General features: G+C 30.9%; 1 protein-coding gene across 4 annotated transcripts in view; it reads right to left on the bottom strand.

Moving 5' to 3' along the window:
• LOC145328878 (neuronal PAS domain-containing protein 3-like) overlaps positions 1-14,811 on the bottom strand; it is a 55,246-nt gene extending 40,435 nt beyond the window's left edge. For all 4 annotated transcript variants that reach the window (XM_080172799.1, XM_080172800.1, XM_080172801.1 and 1 more), the window contains exons 1-2: positions 14,384-14,811; positions 10,160-10,249 (exon numbers count right to left, since the gene is read on the bottom strand). In XM_080172799.1, coding sequence (XP_080028925.1) covers positions 10,160-10,248 — 89 coding nt within the window. In that variant the 5' untranslated portion in view covers position 10,249; positions 14,384-14,811. The remainder of the gene's footprint in view (positions 1-10,159; positions 10,250-14,383) is intronic.
• Positions 14,812-20,466: the final 5,655 nt, after the last annotated feature.

The following is a 20,466-nucleotide window of genomic DNA, read 5'->3' as shown; positions in this document are numbered from 1 at the left end:
TAACCATCAAACCTGGCCGCGGCACTTTTTATAATTAGGTTATTTTAGGTTACATGGACTAGTATTAAGTTTTGCATTCTATAGGCGTTTAGAATAGTTGGTTTTACTGTTTGATTTCAGAGCCTCACTTAATTAATATGATTAAAATTACGAATGTATCTCCCCTTCCCCCTTTTTAAAATATTTTAAAAATAAAGAGGACCGCCCAAATTTTGGCGCGAAAGTGGATATAAAGATAGAAACAGTTAAAGGTAAAGGTAAAGATCCCACTCTCTTAAATCCTTCCCCCACCTCCATTAGGAATGCACATAAAATAATTGAAATTACTGTCCCTTATTAATTGTTGCTGTTTACCCCCTAAGAAATTGTGAAAAAGGGTATGGGGTAAAAACTCCTGTAAGCCAGTAATCTTCTGTCATTGCTGGTAACTTGGAAAATTTGCAGATTGCCAGCTAACAGGAACCTAGGATTTAGGGGAATTTGCGTGTTGCTGGATCCAGGAATCTTGTAATATTGCCAGGAACCAGGAAGCATTCGTTACCAGCAATATTTTACCATGAACTGCAGTAGATCCTCAATTTTTGCTTAGTGTTTTTCTTGTACTTCATTTCTAATAGAAAAGTTTTATACCATAGTTACCACTATATTGATAAACTAGCTGCTACGCCCCTAGAGACCCTAGTGGCACTCTAAATATTTGTTTCTACGATACCTAGTTATATTGCGTTCAAGTCTCTACGATACCTACTTATGTTGCGTTTAAGTCTACGATTATTATTTTTTTTATATTTTTTGTGATTTCTCTTGGGAGGGTGGTGGTACCCTCCATCAAAATAGTTATAAACCTTCCCGGGACCTATGAGAAGCTACCCTGTTAAGGAGAACCCGATCGGTTCAGCGGTTAGCGAGATCCTTCGGTACAGACAGACACACATCCTGTTACTTTATTATATGGATATATTTAATTGTAAACTTTAAATATTAAATCTATTTTTCATTACAAATTAGTTAATGTACAATCTTCAGATGTTTATTATACCTGAACTGTTTTTAAATTTGTGAAACGGTTCGCGGATTTTTCTAAAATTGATTGGCGAAGTTTTCTTAATAGATATAAAATTTCGGTTCTTTTACACAAGGACTTACTTTAAAAATAAATTAAAAACAAGGATGACAACATCCATAAAAGCGAAGCTCTGAAACGATATGACAGACGAACATTAACTTTTGTTGAGTGTCAGAACTGAATATACAAAACATGAAAATAAAAGGTTTGCCAAAATTATACGTAAATTTGTTGTAAAACTTCTTAAATACAGAATTCTGTTTAAGGACATACTGACATTTTTAATACTTGATTATAGAGATGCTTCGCTCACAATATTGTACAAAAGTACAAAAATCAACATGTTTAAAATGGACGTACGGACATTCTGATAACGATTATAGAGTTGCTACGCTTTCTAAGCACTAGTCGCCGGAAGGAAAAAGCAGTTTTTTGAAAGGGGCTATCTGAGATTATTACAGATTCTGATATATACATATATAGACAAATGAAAAATGCAAAAAACGAAATCAAAAGCGTTCCTTCTTGGGAGAAAATCCGGGAAAAAGATTTTAGCTATTTTAAACCTAAAATTCACATTGACAAGCCTGCAAAAAATATACAGACATTTTAAAAATGGCATTGCTCAGCACCTAGAAGTGGTAGAAAAATGCTACACATACCATTTGAAAGCTTATAACCTCTATTTTTTATATTGGTATATAACGTTTTTGTACTATTATTAGTTTTTGACCTATCCTCTGAAGTATACACAAGTTTTAAAAATGCCGTTTTTTCTTGAGAATTTTTTGTTTGATACTAGTTACACAAACCTTTTTCAAATTATATTACTTAGCACCTAGAAGTTATAATTATTATTAGTTATATAATTATTTTATATAGGTAAAATTGTATATTTTGGGTACTTTAAATTTTAGCTTAATTAGAAATTGTCTTTAAAATGTGTATAGTTTGTAGTAAGAACCAAGGAGGGAGGGGGGGGGGGGGGGGGTTATACACTTATAAGAAATGAAATTCAGTATAAAATTTTGCCCTGTATGTTTTTGGGCTTGTTGTTAAAGTTATTAACCTTTTTGTAAAATCTCTTATATGATTAAATCCACCAGTACAACTTTAAAAATTGAATTTTGGCACTTTTCTTCTAGGGGATAGTGGGTTATAACAGCCCCCAAAACACTAAAATCTATGGTCTGAGCATATTTTTTGAGATATCAAGCAATTATCTTAATGTAAACCTTTTTTTATATAATTAAGCTAAGTAGTCACTAAAGATTTAATTTTGTCACTTTCCTTCTTGGGGTTAATGGGATATAACACCCCCCAAAACACTAAAATTTAAGGCTTAACTTTGGCTAGTGGGGTAAAATAACCCCTTAAACATTAAAATTATATCTCAGTATAATATTTTGCCCAGGCTGTTTGGACTTGTTGTTATAGTTATCAAATGATTCTTTTTTAATATTTTTTTTTATGATTGGATCTACCTTTAAAGCCTCAAAAATTGAATTTTGGCACTTTTCTTTAAAGGCTTTTGGGGTAAAAAATCCCCTAAAACACTAAAATTGTAAAAAATTTTCAAGCTAATTTTTGAATGTAAACATTTTTTACATAATTGAACTAAGTAGTCACTAAAGATTTCATTCTGGCACTTTCCTTCTAGAGTCTAGTGGGGTAAAACACCCCCAAAATACAAATATTATGAGTTCTGAGCTTATTTTCATTGATATTATGTTGAATTTTAATGAAAACTCATTTCACATAATGAAATAAAAATAATTTAGTTCTTGATAGAGGTTGCCTAATTGAAATCTATAGTGATTTGAAAAAAAAGTATTCATTAACAAAATCTACGCAATATTTTTAAAAAGAAGCCCAGGAAATAAAGTTTTAGTAGTTTTGGGGGCAGTTTTACCCCACTAGTCCATAGAAGGAAAGTGCCAAACTTAAGTTTTACTGGTAGATTTAATCATATAAGAGATTTTACAATGATCAGAGTTATAACTATAACAACAAGCCCAAACATCCAGAGCAAAATTTTATACTGAATTTCATTTCCTATAAGTGTATAAACTCTCCTTCTCACCTTGGATCTTATAAGTTTACAATTGGGGGGTGTTTCACCCCACTATCCCCTAGAAAGAAAGTGGTAAATTGAAATCTTTAGTTGATACTTAGCTCAATTATGAAAAAAAGTTTACATTAAAAATCAGCTTGTTATCTATAAAAATAAGCTCAAGCCTTAAATTTTAGCATTTTGGGGGTGTTGTACCACACTAACCCCAAGAAGGAAAGTGCCAAATTAAATGAAATCTTTAGTGGCTACTTAGCTCAGTTATGCAAAAAAAGTTTACATTAAAAAAATTGGCTTGTTATCCCTAAAAATAAGCTTAGACCTTAGATTTTAGTGTTTTGGGGGCTGTTATAACCTTCTAGCCCATAGAAGAAAAGTGTCAAAATTCAATTTTTAAAGTTGTACTGGTAGATTTAATCATATAAGATATTTTACAAAAAGGTTAATAACTATAACAACAAGCCCAAAAACATCGAGGGCAAAAATTTATACTGAATTTAATTTCCTATAAATGTATAAACTCCACCCCTCCCTCCTTGGTTCTTACTACAAACTATACACATTTCAAAGACAATTTCTAATTAAGCTAAAATTGAAAGTACCCAAAATATACAATTTTACCTATATAAAATAATTGTATAACTAATGATTATTATAGCTCTTAGGTGCTAAGTAATATAATTTGAAAAAGGTTTGTGTAACAAGTATCAAACTTAAAATTCTCAAGAAAAAACAGCATTTTTTGTGTATACTTTAGAGGATAGCTCAAAAACTAATAATAGTACAAAAACGGTATATGCCAATATGAAAACTAGATGTTATGAGCTTTCCAATGGTATGTGTAGCATTTTTCTACCACTTCTATGTGCTGGGCAATGACATGTTTAAAAAGTGTGTATTTTTTTAACAGACTTGCCAATGTGAATTTTAGGTTAAAAATAGCTAAAATATTTTTCCCGGATTTTCTCCCAAGAAGGAACGCTTTTGATTTCGTTCTTTGCATTTTTCATTAGTCTATATATGTATATATCAGAATCTGTAATAATCTCAGATAGCCCCTTTCAAAAAACTGCTTTTTCCTTCCGGCGACTAGTGTAAGTCGTACCTAACTACTACAGAAATCACCATGCAAAGTTTGAAATCGATAGGACAATTTTAACATGCCTAAATTAACGAATAAAAGCTAACTATCTCGGACGGACGTACGGACGGACGGACGGACCTACCCTAATTATAGAAAAGCTTCGCTTTTAATAAGGGGGTGGGGTAGTCTTTTATCTCTATCCCTAACCCCTGCGGACCCCTAACCCTGCCTCTTTTATATACCTACACCATTTTAGATTGCATTGTCCTAAAATCTTTGAGTATTTATAAAAAGTAAACCCTTTCGCACCTAGCAGGGTATAGGTGTTAACAAGCGCACTAATAAATGGCCTCAACAATTTAAACCTCACTAAATCAAAGATTCATGGTTAACAAAAGGATGATTTTAAATAACTAGAATTTATAAATTGGTAATAGTTATTTATCGCATCGTATTGTAGACAGCTTTCCGCGGATATTGAAATGGCAAAGGCCCTGGCTAACAAAACGATATTTGACATGATTTTTCAGAATGGCTGAGAACTGAAATGTCATTTTTTTAAGGTAGTTACATGCTTGTTAGTATAATTTGTGACCGATAAACTTTTAGCCCAAATTAAAAAAAAATGGTAAAGCGTCGAAAGCCGACGTTTAATATAATTTTAGAGCAGCTGCACTATTATATATAAAAAGTAACTCTTTCATCAAGTTAATTCATAAAATGTAAAAAAAGAGAAGAATTTGAAATGATAAAAGGCGTTGAATTACAACTATATAACAACCCAGGGACAAAAAGGGATAGGACAATTGCCGATAAATTAATGTAAATCCCCAATGATGATACACAAAATTACCCCTTCTGTAGATTACAATTTGTGGTTAATAAGTTTGGACACCCAACTAAATGAACAAAACAATCAAAATTGAATAAAAGTCCCCAAAGTTATTAAGCCAACGAATAAGAACAAATAATTAGAATACTTTGGGGACTAGTGTAATAAACAGCCCAATATCCTCTCCCTCCCTGATAACAATTCCATTCTCCAACTTTTAACAACTCTTTTCACGCCAAGAAATGAATATTTTTTTGGCTAATTCTTTTATTCTTTCTTCTTTTGTCGGATAATAATCCCTTTGTAAAAACCCACTCTACAAATATTTAAAACAAGATACTCTATGAGTAATTTATATCCATACCTACATTAAACAAACTGCTATAGCTTAGGAATCTTTAGAGATGAAACAATAGACGATAAATTGATGTACAACCCTGTTATAATTAACAAAACTACCCCTTCTGTAATTCTAATTTATTGGTAGAACAGTATGGACATTGCTACTTCGTATAAACCTACCACTAATTAAAAAGTGTCCAATGATTTTAGGCCAACGAATAGGTAAAATCTGCCAAAACTTTGAATCTATTCTATCTATCTATTTTATAAAAGTGATGTCTTATTGGTGAGCTATTTATAAGATAGAATTTTCCATATTATAATGATACAAAAACGAGCCAATATGTCTTAATACAAAAAACTGTATTCGTTTTTTTTTAAAAGGAACTTTTTACCCTGATAAAAACTTATGTGTAAATAAATATTTCTGAATATTAGGTTTTCTTATTATACCAAAATAGGTAAAAACAGTGTTTTATCAAAGCAGTAAATATTATAAAAAAGCCTAGATAGTTATTTCGCTTTATATAATTTCAGGGGTCTAAAAAGATAAGACAATTGATAAATTGATGTACATTCCTCATGAAGCTAAACAAAATTACCCCTTCTTTAGATTACAATTAGACATTTATCATAATAAACCAAAAAATTAAATTTAATAAGTCCGTAAAGTTGTTTAGCCGGTGAATAAGAAATACACTTTAGGTACTAGTGTAATAAAACAGCCTACACCCCTGTCCTGGATAAAATGTTTATTTAAAAAAACATGCGCATTCAGTTTTTTTCATTTCCTGAGAGATTTTTGTCCCCCAATTCCAAAAATGTCTTTCCCAAAATCCTAGCTGTTCTATAAGATCTCCAAAAATGCAAATTACTATTGGCACTGATTTTTAAATATTTTTTCAATAAATTAATAAGAAATTTTGTTCAAAACATGTTTTAGTGAACAGTAAAAAGGGTTTATCACACCTTAGATTATAAATTCCTTGAATGCCAACAAGACCTAACAGAATCAATAAGAAATACCTGCCATTTTGACCATTATTAACTGTTAAACATAGCCATTTCTGGTTTTAACCAGAAAAGACATTGAATGAGCAGTTTTTGGGACTTGATTAAGAAAAACAAAGTTGCAGAACTCCTCTAGTAGTAAACCCTTATATGAAATATAGGTTTCAAGTCAATTTAAGGTTCCAGATATGATCCTCCAGGTCTCCAGAAATCTTTAAAAGCCTCCTGTGACTGCAATTTTTTACTTAGATACTTCAAATTTTAAAATTAAGCTTTTCTTACATGTTTACATAAGGTATTAAGATCTGTTTTTTCCGCTGACTGCAGCGGCTGTCAGCTGCTAAGTACAGCTGTGGCCGCTGAAACTTATGTTTTAAGATTTCTACTATAAAATTTACTTGAATAAAATGTTTTTCAAAAATAAGAAAATGACAGCCTTTGAAATTTTAAAAAGGACCTGAAAACAAAGGTCATTAAATAAAAGGGCGAAGGAAGCAAAAATTGACTTTGACTTTCTTATAGTCAGAAATTCATTATCAAACAGGAGACATGCAAATAAGTTTTTAGCACTCTAGCCCTAATAGGAGCTGAGAAAATAGGGCATATTACTTATGGGACTGATTTTTTAATATTTTTAAATTAACTAATAAGAAATTTTATTCAAAACATGTTTAAGTGAACAGTAAAAAGGGTCTAACACAACTGAAATTATACATTCCTTGAATGACAACAAGACCTATCAGAATCAATAAAAAAATACCTGTCATTTTGACCATTATTAACTGTTAAACATAGCCATTTCTGGTTTTAAGCAGAAAAGACTTTGAAGGAGCATTTTTTCAGACTTGACTAAGAAAAACAATGTTGTAGTACTCAACAAGCCTAACAATAGCTGTAAGAAGGGCATTGCTTAAGTATTATTATTGGGGGGGGGGGAGGGGGCGTTCAACGCCCCCCTCTTCCTATTTTCTCAGCTCCTATTAGGGGTAGAGGACTTTATGTGCATGTCCCCTGTTTGGTAATGAATTTCTGACTATAAGTAAGTCAAAGTCAATTTTCGCTTCCTTCACCCTCTTATTTTACAACCGTTGTTTTCAGGTCCTTTTTTACTTAAAAATTTCAAAAGGCTGTCATTTTCTTATTTTCAAAGCTAGAAAAACAATTTTTTCAGAAAATGTTTATTTTTAAGTAAGTTTTATAACAGAAATCTTAAAACAAAAGTTTTAGCGGCCACAGCTGGACTGGTCAGCTGGCAGCCGCTGCAGTCAGCAAAAAAAGAGATCTTAATACATTATATAGACATGTAAGAAAAGCTTAATTCTAAAATTTGAAGTCTCTAAGTCAAAAATTACAGTCACAGGAGTATTTTAAAGATTTCTGGAGAGCTGGAGGATAATACCTGGAACCTTAAATTGACTTGAAACCTATATTTTATGTAAGGGTTTACTACTAGAGGAGTTCTGCAACTTTGATTGTCTTAGTCAAGTCCCAAAAACTGCTCCTTCGATGTCTTTTTAGAAATGGCTATGTTTAACAGTTAATAATGGTCAAAATGGCAGGTATTTCTTATTGATTCTGTTAGGTCTTGTTGGCATTCAAGGAATTTATAATCTAAGGTTTGATAAACCCTTTTTACTGTTCACTAAAACATGTTTTGAACAAAATTTCTTATTAGTTTATCGAAAAAATATTGAAAAATCAGTGCTAAAAGTAATCTGCATTTTTGGAGATCTTAAAGAACAGCTAGGATTTTGGGAAAGACATTTTTGGAATTGGGGGACAAAAATCTATCAGGAAATGAAAAAAACTGAATGCGCATGTTTTTTTAAATAAACATTTTATCCAGGACAGGGGTGCCTAATGTTCCCTCATATTCTGAGCATGTTTTTTTTTTCTTTTTTTTCTTGGAAATATTGTGTGAATGTATTATATAAAGAAAGGGTTAATAAAAAGTGTATAATTCAATTATATCTATTTACAACACAAAAATACACACACAAATAAAAACGCACACACACAAGCCTTTAATAAAAAACTCAAACAATAACTAGGAGAGTTTTTATTGAATAAACTTTTATTTAGTTATATTTTTGTATGCGCGGCTGAATTTATGTGTTTTTTACTATAAATTTATATTATAGATGTTTAACCAGACAACTACCTGTTAATAACATTTTTCGTCTGCTAGCAAATTGCTTTCTGCACTTTTGTAGCAACTTAGCTGTGGAAAAATTCCAGAAGCTATTAAAAAGTATGTTATAGTAGTCTTATAGGTTTAAAACTTTACCTAGTAGATAACTAATACTAATTTTCATTCTAACTCAAAATAAATGATGTTTGTTAGAACAAATAAAAACATGATATTTTAACTGGCGGATGTCTCGATGAAAAATACTTTTAAAAAAAAATCAATTCAATTGTATCAAAAAATTATAGGCAAAGAAAATCTGTAGTTTATTCCAAATATTCACAACTACTCTATATATATAACATCTATGTATGTACGTTCATTACTGGCGTGAAATGATGTTCTGACTTGTTTAATAAACACACAACATATACATGTGGTCAGAAAATTAGGAAGAATAGGAATTGTTAACTTTTTATACTAGGTTGCTTCAAAATGTCAATTTTCTTTTGATAATTCTTACCAAAACAACTCGCTAACCATTGAACTGATATGGTTCTCCTTTGATACGTAGCTTCTCATTTAACTATTTTGGGGGTAGGGTGCCTTATTCCCTAGATAAATCGACACTAGAAATAAAATACCACCCACACAAAAAAATTATTTTACTCCTTCTTTTATAAGCTAGGGTTCTTTGATAAATTTTCCAATTTAAAATTGTGTAGCACCCCAATTTAAAGAAAACCAATGGAATGGTTTAAATAAAAACTAACTAGAACAGACAGATATAGACAGATAGACAGATATCGTTTTATTGGACCAATATATCTTTTTAAACTAGATTATACAATTATCTGCTGGCCACCTAATTCATTAGCTTTTTGGTCAGACCTTGGTTACAGATCAATATACATGAAAACTATTTGAACAATATGTGCTTTGCTCCATCATATTATAAAAATAAATTTTAAATAAGGAGGGGGTAGTTTTTTGGCATAACTAAACCATGTGGAATAAACACATTATTAACTTAATTAAATTAAGAAAGTCAGGGTTAGTACATTTTTAAAAATTATTTCTAAAAGTAAAATTTTTAAATCATCAGAAAATGATTTTTTTAAAATATACCATTCTTATTCTTTGGAAGTCCTGTTTCATTATTTATCTTTTAATATTAAATTTAATAAAAACTCTCTGTATCCTAGATATCTAGCCACCTTATTCATTATCTATCTGGTCAGACATTTATTATTTGCTCATCAGGCCATAAAAACTTTCAAACCAACTCCGCGGATTTTTTAAGAAAGTTTTTCTATAATCAGATTATAGCTTGGGGTTAGAGTTGCACAAAAATGTGTAGGTATATCTAGGTCCTCTTCCAGATAGGTTTACCTATCTCTAAAATAGTTCTATATATCCAAGTTGGTAAATAGACCCATTTTTCAGTTAGATTAAACCAATTCAAATACAATTCTAATTTCTTAATATATATTTTGATTTAATTTAGATGTTTTTTTACATACATACAATAATAAAATTGTGTCTAGGTTTCTCGTTATTCAAAAAAATCTCAAAAAACGGCGCTAAAACTAAAAGTTTGAACAAAATATAAAAAAAGAACTTACCCTGCATAGTAAGGGAAATGTTGTGGAACATGAAGATCCATGGGTATATGGTGGGCATAGGCTGGATGGTGTCCAGTCTCACCCTGCATTCTGAAACATCAAATAATCAGAAAAACAGTACATTAATTATTACATCATATCCGCGGATAGTAAAATGATAAATTATAAGATTAATACCAGTTTTGTTAAACCCGAGAGGCCAAAGGCCCAAGCTTACAAAACTGGTATTAGTTTCATGATTTTTATTTTATTAGTCGTTGAAATTGTATGTATTACAATACATAATTTTTGAGTATGGCTGTTCTAAGTCATCGGATATTAAACAATTTTCAAGCCATACTGGAATAGTTATTACATTAAAAAAGCGATACCATTAAAATTTGATTAGAAGCCAAGAATTTATTTTAAGTTTTGTATATTTCTATTGCAAAGAAATCCCCCAAAACAATAAATGAAAAATCAATGAAAAAGAATTTGTTATTGGCATAAAACCAATAACAGAAGATAAACAAGTAGAATTAATGTAATAATAATATCTTTAGGCTAATCAAAGATTATTCATATTATTTTTACAGGTATATGTGATTGTGAATATATATGTATATCATCCATATAAAAGTAACAGGATCTGTGTCTGTCTGTCTGTATGTACCGAAGTATCTCGCTAACAGCTGAACTGATATGGTTCTCTCCACAGTGTAGCTTCTTCTAGGTACTTAAAGGGTATTACTATTTTAGGGGAGGGTAACACCACCATCCAATGATAAATCGCCCCTAAGAAAAAATAATAAAATTGAATGGCATCTAGGGTTGGGGGGTAGCTCAACTATTTTAAGGAAGCTATATAAAGCTCCAGGGATGGTTTTATGCTATCTTATTTCTTAATAAAAGTCTTAAAACCTGCTTTATAATTTCAATAACAACTCTATAAAAGAATATTTTAAAAACCAAAAAAAATAAAATTGTTTTGCGCAACCAATATAATTTTAAAATTTGAAATAAAATCAATAAATATCATGTTTCTTAGAAGTACTAAAAATAATAACTCTTCCAAATAGATAAACTTATTATAAAAGGCGTTACAATAAAACAGTTCAACTTTTGAAAATCATGAGCATGTTTGAATTATGGTTTAAAAACAGTTTAGTTAAGAGTAAGATTTGACTTTCATTTTACAGAAATTATTCTAAAATTTTAAATAAATTATGAATTTTAAAATGTTTCTACTGTGGATTTATAAATAGATAGTGGCTGTGGCCTTAGCTTATAGAAATCTGTATTTCAAGGAAGAGAAGGGGCAGAAACATAGCATAAAACCATCCCAAGACTTAGATTTTAAAAAAACAGCCTAAGTTTATAAATATAATAGCTTAAAACAATCCCAGGACCTTAAGATAGATAACTCCTTAAGATAGATAACTCGATTCTTTTTATAATATGATTGGAAATGTTCTTTAATATCTATGATTCTTTTGGGTGTATTATATCAACTTTTTCCCATTACAAGTGCGTTGAATTTCAAAAACCTGAATGGTATTATGCTACATGTAGGAAAACAAGAATAATAATATGCATAAATACATAATAATATAATAAAGATAGAATAAAATAGATAATATTTAGTGTTACCTTATAAAAAAAAACCATGAACCTTAATAGTGAAAAAAATTTCCACTTCTGTATGTCCCCTTATATCCCTTATAAGAAAGAATAATCAAATTTTAAAACTATAACCATAAATCAGAATTCTAAATTTCTAAATTCAAGATTATAATTACATCAATGAATGAACGATAAGCATGCTAATTGTAGAAAAGCTTCGCTCCCTGGAAGATAAAAAAGAATATCCCTTTTACAAATTAAAATTCCCCCGGGACGGAGGTTAAAAAATTCACTCTTTTATCCTTTTTCACTCCTTTTCACAGTGGCAGTTTTAGGGATCTTTGTATTTTTGATCAAAATTATCCTATGATAAAAAATAACATTTTTTGTCTGAAGCTAAAGAACTCGGAAACTACTAATTGATTGCCCTTTTCAGGGGAGCTTTACAAATGTTACTTGGTGGTTAAGGCTATTTTCCTGAACTCCTTCGCCCTTCCGTAGAGGCTAGTGTCGAAGCAACTGGTATAATATGTGAATTATCACTTTTATTTTAGTTTTTCTGACGTCAGGAACGATAATTAAATGTATATTTTTTCTGCATTTTAACAACAATAATATGATATAGTAGTTGTTATCAATAAAGAACAGTCTAACGTTGTTTTTAAACAATTTCTTTTATAAACGAAATAATTCTTATTCTTATTTTTCGTTTTCTTAGTTACAGAATTGTCTAAATTTTGTAAATTTTCTCTTTTAGCGGCATTAGTTCCAGTATGGTTTATCTTATGATTTTTAATCTTACTATCTGCAAAAAATTGTCCATAATACGATACGATAAATAACTATGCTTATAAAATCGTTTCATAGTACCCTAGCAGGCAAAAACAGAAGGCAGCAATGAATTTTAATGCCTTTTTAAAACTTGGATAAAAAAAAATTTCTTCTCTAAATGAAAAAGAAACTTTTAAACCCACTTTTTTACACAGTGACAAAAAGAAATGATTATTATATTCCCTCTTGTAATCAAACCCATTCTGAACAAGGGAGGGAGACATTAGACTTTTTTTTGCATACTTTGGGGTCTTCTATTCGTTGGCTTAAAAACTTTGGGTACTTTGATAAATCTTGTTTGGTTGGTTGAAACTTAAAGTGGACCAACTTTTCAATAAATAATTTTGAAAGTGTTATTTAGTCTTTCTTTATTGGAGATATATTATAATTGATGGTTCATTATCTTATCCCTTAAGATCCCTGCTTTCTACCATATCCCCCCCCCCCATGCTGAAAGGGTAATTTCAACAGTTTTAAAAATGAGCTAATTATATTTCCCCTTGGCGAATAAAATAAAAGGAATTTGAGCGCAACAAGTTAAATGTTAAAAAAAGGATATTTAAAGTTACAATCTATTCAGGGATTCCCAATGATGATACACAAAATTACCCACTCTGTAGATTATAATTATTGACACTATAATAAATGAAGCAACCAATCAAAATTCAAAGTTTTTAAGCCAACGAAAAAGAAAACGTTATTGAATAAACAGCCCAATGTCTACTCCCTCACTGAATCTATTACTTTTTTAGTTAAAAGATTGTCTGTTTATTGTAACGAATTTTGAATAAGTTTGTTTATATATATTAAAGCAATATTTAGAAAAATGGTATTTAAATGGATTCTTATATTCTACACCCATTGACATTTATTAATTTAATTTTTCGTTGTAACTTTAATAATGGTTTTGGGTTTTGAAATAATATATTGAACTTAAATATCACTTAAATTATATTAAATATACTATTCCGATTGATATCATATTAGATTTAGAAGGAAAAATGACGTCAATCAAAATTCAAAAGTTTATTTTAGTTTGTCCCCTTTTTAGAAGACATTTTTAACAGCTTCTTTAACATATCCGTTTGTTTTTAAATGCAAATAATTGCTTAAAATATCATATCATTCCTGAAAGCTCGGGCCCTTAGTCTGACCTAATTTGAAAAGTTGACCCTTTTCTCTAAGAATGTAGCATCAAAGATTCTAAAATAGAAGTTAGGACTCTTTTGGATTTAGTTTACCAACCTAATGCTTTTCATATATGAGCTTTAGGACTTTTATTCTATGGTAGAATGTCCCAACCTCCCCAATAATTACTATGGACCCTATATGTTACTTTTTTGTTCTAAATCTCTACAATAGGTGGTGCTTTCTTTTGAATATATCTTTGTAGCTTTTTCTTCATATGTAATATTGCTTATTTTTTTTAATTTCTTATAATTATATAGACAATCAGTCATTTCCTCATTATTATATATAAGAAATAATTTTTTTACGACATATTTTTGTTGAACATTAAATTAATACATTATATCAGTTATTTTAAAAATTTTCTATTTAAACATGGTAATCATTTTCAGCCAATTAATATTTTCTAGAGTTTAAAATAAGATTACCTATCTTTATCTTTTTATTTGATCTAATTAAAATCAATTTGATTAAATGATATTTAAAATTTTGTCATTTGATTGCTACAGATTTATTAAATTATTAAATTAATTAAGAAAACCCATTCCCAGCTTTTTTAATCTCAAAAATAATAGATAAATTAAAAAAGATAAAAAAACTTACTTGAATATATTTATTTAAGCTTGTTTATTGATAACTAAATTCACTTATCCAGTTTTAAATCACTTGCATTTTTAGGCTTCTAAAAGTTTTTTTTTTTAATTATAAGAAGCTTTATCTATAACACACAGAATAAAAATTCACTCTTTTTAAGTTTTCTGGAAAAGAATCAGTCCCTTTTGTCTAACTCCTATTTTCTTAATTTTCTACCTCAAAATTTTTTTCACGTAATGGCAATAATAGCGTGTTAAGGAGTCTTTCCATGCGTTGTATTGGCACTCATTGTATATTTGTTGTACGTCTCTCAACTATTACCATAGCTGCACTATAAGCTGCACCAATTACAATGTACAGTTATGGCCTGTGTGTGCGTGTGTGTGTGTGTGTATATAAACAGCCGCAGTCAAGTCACGTACGACCACCCGAGGTCTACTAAACCTAAGGAGTTGGTAGCCGCCGGATGGCGAAAATCCCCCCACTCTTAAAATCCACCCCCTAAAATGAACATGCTCCTAACCCCATACTCATTTTTGTTTGTCCCCTTTTAATTTAACTCTTCGCCTACTTTTCCTCAAAGGAAGTATAAATAACAAAAATGGGGGTGAAAATGGTATATATGAGGCCATTCAATGAAAAGAGAAGGAAGTTCCATGAAATTTCCCCTTTCGCATCCATTTCCCGCTCTCGAAAACCGCACAATCCCCCTCTTTGTAAAGCTAGTCTCTGATTGGTTGAAACTGTCACCAGGTGTGCTGCTATTGGTCGGTTCTCGGCGGCAGTTTTCTCGGTGTGCTTCCGATATTTCCCCCCCTACTACCAGTCCGTGTCGCGGGTTTATAGAGCTCTAGCTCGTATGTATTCTAGCCGCGTCTCACTCTCACGGGCTCATACATAGATAGATAGATATACAATATGTAGATAGATAGATACAGCTGATTCATTTAATTTTGATTCTTATTTAGAGGGGCGCGTGTTTGTGTATGTGTGTGTTTGTCTGTGTGTGCCATTTCTGTGTACGTGTTTTATGTGTGTGTGCCATTTCTGTGTACGTGTTTCTGTGTGTTTTTTAGTGTAAGGTCAAGCGAGGGTAGTAGGAGAATATATAATTGTTTTCAGTTTTTTTTTCAACAAAACTTTTTAAGGCCTTTATTTCATTGTAGAAAGTGTTATGTCGGCATAGGAATGATAACAAAAGATCTAATAACAGTTCAAATAAAAAACAATATGTTTCTGAACCTCAATGATGAACAAATGTATTGTACTTTTACTTTTTAAACAGCAGATACACCATTAGCATCTAGGTGTTCCGTTCCAGAAAGTTTTCTTAAAAACTATACAAAGACCTAAATCTCGAAATAAATCATCCTAAAAACATTACTGGACCTATGTGTAGCTTGCCTAATAAAGAGAACCTTATCCATTCAGCAATTATTGAGATCTTAAGCTTCAAACAAAAAAATCTAATACTTCATTGAATTGTCCATCCTTAATTCTAATTTTAAAAATAATATAATAAAAATTTGCTTTTTAAAAGCGAAGCTTTTCTATAATTAGGGTCGGTCCGTCCGTCCGTCACGGATAGCTTTTTTCGTTAATTTAGACATGTTAGAATTGTCCTATCGATTTCAAATTTTGCATGGTGATTCCTTTAGTAGTTTGGTACGATTTAGAAAGCGTAGCAACTCTATAATCATTACCAAAATGTCCGTACGTCTATTTTAAACATGTTGATTTTTTTACTTTTTTAAATAGCTTTTTTCGTTAATTTAGGCACGTTAGAATTGTCCTATCGATTTCAAATTTTGCATGGTGATTCTTGTAATAGTTAGGTACGAGTTAGAAAGCGTAGCAACTCTATAATAATTACCTGAATGTCCGTACGTCCATTTTAAACATGTTGATTTTTTTTACATTTTTAACAACAAATTTGTATGTGACCTAATTATCCGATTGGTCTGATTTTTGGTATACTGATTCCTGGGACAACAAAGTACAATATTATAAGCGAAGCAACTCTATCAAGTCCTAAAAATGTATGTATGTCCATAATCATTATCCTGTATCAAGCAGTTTTTCAACAAATTTACTTACAATTTTGCTTTGACTCTTATAAATTCGCATTCTGATTATTTAGTTCTGACATTATACAAGTGTTAATGTCCGTTTGTCCTACCGTTTCAGAGCTTCGCTTTTATGGATGTTGTCATCCTTGTTTACTTAATAGTGGCTAGGCCCCTAAAATCAAGGGCTCTATATAGCCTAAAACCTTCCTAGGACATTTGGAAAACTTTCCATACAACAAAAACTTAATTGGTTTAGTATTAATTGGGATCTTAAGCTTCAGACTTAAATAAAAACCTTACTATTTTATTAATAGGATGGATGTATTCCTCCTTTGTGAGCCTGTTATTGTTGCGCTACTAAAAGACAGATTTTTATTATTATTTTTATTGTATAAAGTAGTAAATTTGTTTTACGTCTGTAGCTTAAGATTTCAAGAATTACTAAACCACATGAGTTCTCGATTTTGAGTAACCTAGGCCCCGGTATGGTTTTAGAATATTTTGCTTGTTATATTTAAAGTCTTGGGATTGTTTTAGGTTATTTTTCTGTCCATTCCTTCCTTTTCGATACTAAGACTAGATGCTAGGGGTGCAACCGTGTCCGCAAGTATTTGATATTTTGTTACCTATAAAAATGTGGCTGCCCTACAATAGGCGTGTAAGACAATCATATTGACAATTTCTACACTTATTCAAAATAATGGTACCCGAGGGAATTCGGATACATGATTTGAATATTGGTATAGATAACATTGGGTACAGGGAGAGAGACTTTCTAAAAACTAAAATATTATAATAAAAAAAATAGGGCTGGGGGGGGGGGAGGGGGGGGGGGCACGAGCTAAATGTAACTCTGCCTACAAGGCAATGGCCCTGACCCGATTTTGTATTGTTTCTTAATTAGAGTAAAACACTAGAGGGAGAAAGGGTTAAATAACTGTATCTCCCCATCGCATCAACCTTGTGCAACCTTTCTATTGGGTCATTGAAAATCAATCAATGGTGTCGCTTATATTAACACAGCCAAGTAGCAGAAAATAATTTAGAAGGAGACGAAAAGGGTCGTTGTAATAGGAAGGGAGGTAGTTGTCTGTATATAAATCTATACTATAGATCTGTTTTTTCATTTAAAATCTTTGAGAGAGAAAAGTTTGATAAAATTCATTTTCGTTGGCTAATAAAGTATCCTTAGTATTTGAATTGGGTAGTTGTTTGAAATATACAATTACACTTATTACTTATATAAGAGAAACTAATATTTAATGAAGCTCTATAATAAAGACATATCAAGCAATTAAAGTAATTTTACACATGGGTTTATTCATATCTTGTCCAGAAATATGACTAATATGAAATACATTGTTATTCTATATTTGATAATGAATGATTGGCTAACCATCCGATTTGTTGTGCTTTGCTTTCATGGATGTTGTCATCCTTGTTCTCAATTAAAAGACGCGTCCAAGGGACGTCCAAGCTCATTAGTTGAAGGCGTGTAAAATGAGGGGTTTTAAAAGGGTTAAGGTGACAATCGAGAGTATTTTTAAAAAAAATTTGAGGGGGTAAAATAAAAGATTTCAAAGTAAGGACGTCTTTGATTGTAACGCAATAGACAAATAGTCGAATATTATACTGACAAAGTAAGTTGAAGAGAAGCTAAAACTTCTTTAAAATCCCCGAGAAAAAGTTAAATAGTTGTTGAACTACATAACTAAACCAATAAATTACAAAGTTCAGAATAATTTTTATACTACCAAAGTTCATATTGTCAGACTCGTAGCAACACTACTCTTCAATTAAATTTGACCGTCGTCAGGAAAGATATAAAAACATACGGCTTATTTTAAGATTTAACTTTACTCATTCATCAGAAATGAATAACAATCTATCACATGATAAAATCTTGCTTATATTTGGATAAATTAAAAATGGTTTTGATATGGAGCATGCAAAAGATCGAGGGGTATATTCTGTCCTCAAGCAAAATTAACCCCATTACACACCTCTCGTTGAGAAGGGTCTACGTCTTCCTGATACTACCCCCTAAAACAGCCAGGAGGATTGTCAAGTTTGACTTGTGGAGGGGGTTTATCTACCCTCCTGACAATAAAATGTTAACCCTCATGTTTTCTATATTAAACCCCCCAAAAGCTTACACCCCCTTGGATTTGGATTAAGGGAAGTGTCAAAAATATCGGGTGCGGTTCGCCAATTTCCCACCTTTTTTTGCAAATCCCTGTGCACACCACTGCACTGGTTCATAATTGCAAAACTTTATATCTTTCCATATGATTTATCCATGATGCAATATCTTTGTATGATATCATCCTTGTTATATAAATAGTAGTAGTACACAGGGAGGGAGGGGACATGGGGCGGTTTATTTCACTAGCCCCCAAAGTCTTATAACAACGTTTTTTAATTCGTTGGCCTCACAACCTTTTAAATTTTGATTAGTTGGTTCATTTAGTTGAATGTACAAACGTTTCAACCACTAATTGGTATATACAGAAGGTTAATTTTGTGTATCACCATTGGGGATGTATATAAATTTATCGGCAATTGTCTTATCCCTTTAGATCCCTGAATAGTACATATGTATGTAAATTAGGGAAATTTAAAGAAACACTTCTGCAAATTTCTTCAACACTTACTTCACAATACAACAAGGATCAAACTTGGTCAAAGATGGGATATAGGGTATGCATGGATATTATTATAACTGGTTCTCAGCCATACTGAAAAATCATATATAACATCGTACTTCAGACAATTTCAAATGTATTGAAATGAGAATCATAAAATTAATACATCAGGGCTAACAAACTGGTTTTAATATTTTTCATTTTAAAATCTGTTTTTAAACATTAATTCCTTACTTCAAAATCCAATTTTTCTTAATTCTGTATATTTGAAATAACTTAAATATCTTGTAAGAATGTATAAAAATAAAATGGTTTATACTACTTGGAAGAGTATTTCAGAAGTTAGATAATTTTATACCAAGTTTATTTTTACCTTGTAATTTTATATGGTTATTAGAGCTACTAGTATTAGAGTATTTATTTTTCTTTTTTATATATATTAATAACACCAAATGAAAAAAACAAAACATTAGATTAAAATAATATAAAGGAAAGGGGTTAAATAACTCTATGTCCCCACCCCTTTGACCCTGTGCCGACTTTCAACCAGATCTTTGAACTTAAGCCAATAGAGTAGTAAATATTAACACAGCCAAGTCGATACAAAATGGCAGAAAGCAGTTATCTATAGCAGGCAAAAAAGGTCACAAAGACCGGGCCAAGTAGTTGTCTTTGTTATACATCTATTCTTAATACTTTTATTTTAAATTAATAATGGTATCAGAAGCGAAAATGTTTACAAAAAAAATTTATGTTAGACAAAAAATATCCATGAACGGCCAGAAAAGTTAAGCTACCGATTCGATATTCTTTTATTAGATAAATCTTTACAAAAAAAAATCAGCCTATTACATATACAGTAATCATATTTATAGAGGGTTAGACTGACAAACCTTTTAATTTATTAAACTATTCTAAAAGCTAAACTCTAAATCTAAGTATAAAAGGGGATTGTTAATGCTGGTATAAAATACCCTTTTTACCCACTGAAAACAACAATTTTCTCGTGTTTCCTACTTTCAAGCGGCCTTTTACAATGATTTAAGTAGAATTTACGGTTTTCCTAAAAATGTAAAATAAGAGGGTTAGATTATATAGTAGCTTAGCAACTTTATAGCCAGAAAATGATTTGGGGGGTGGGGGGGGGTGATTTTTTCCAGGGGAAATTATCTTGGGAGGTTGGATATATCATCAGCCCAAATTTTTATAAACTTTCGCTGGACTTGTATGTGATAAGATTAACTGTAAGGAGAACCATATCGGAATAGAAGAAACAGAGATCCTGCAGTATAAAAACTCAGACAAACGTCCTGTTACTTTTATAAAAGGATAGTATAATCACCGATATTATTAGCATGGGAACAAAATTGTTAAATCA

Source organism: Acartia tonsa, chromosome 9 (assembly GCF_053477335.1).
Source record: "Acartia tonsa isolate MP-2025a chromosome 9, ASM5347733v1, whole genome shotgun sequence".
In the NCBI taxonomy this organism is placed as follows: domain Eukaryota; kingdom Metazoa; phylum Arthropoda; class Copepoda; order Calanoida; family Acartiidae; genus Acartia; species Acartia tonsa.
This window is presented reverse-complemented; position numbering and strand designations above follow the sequence as displayed.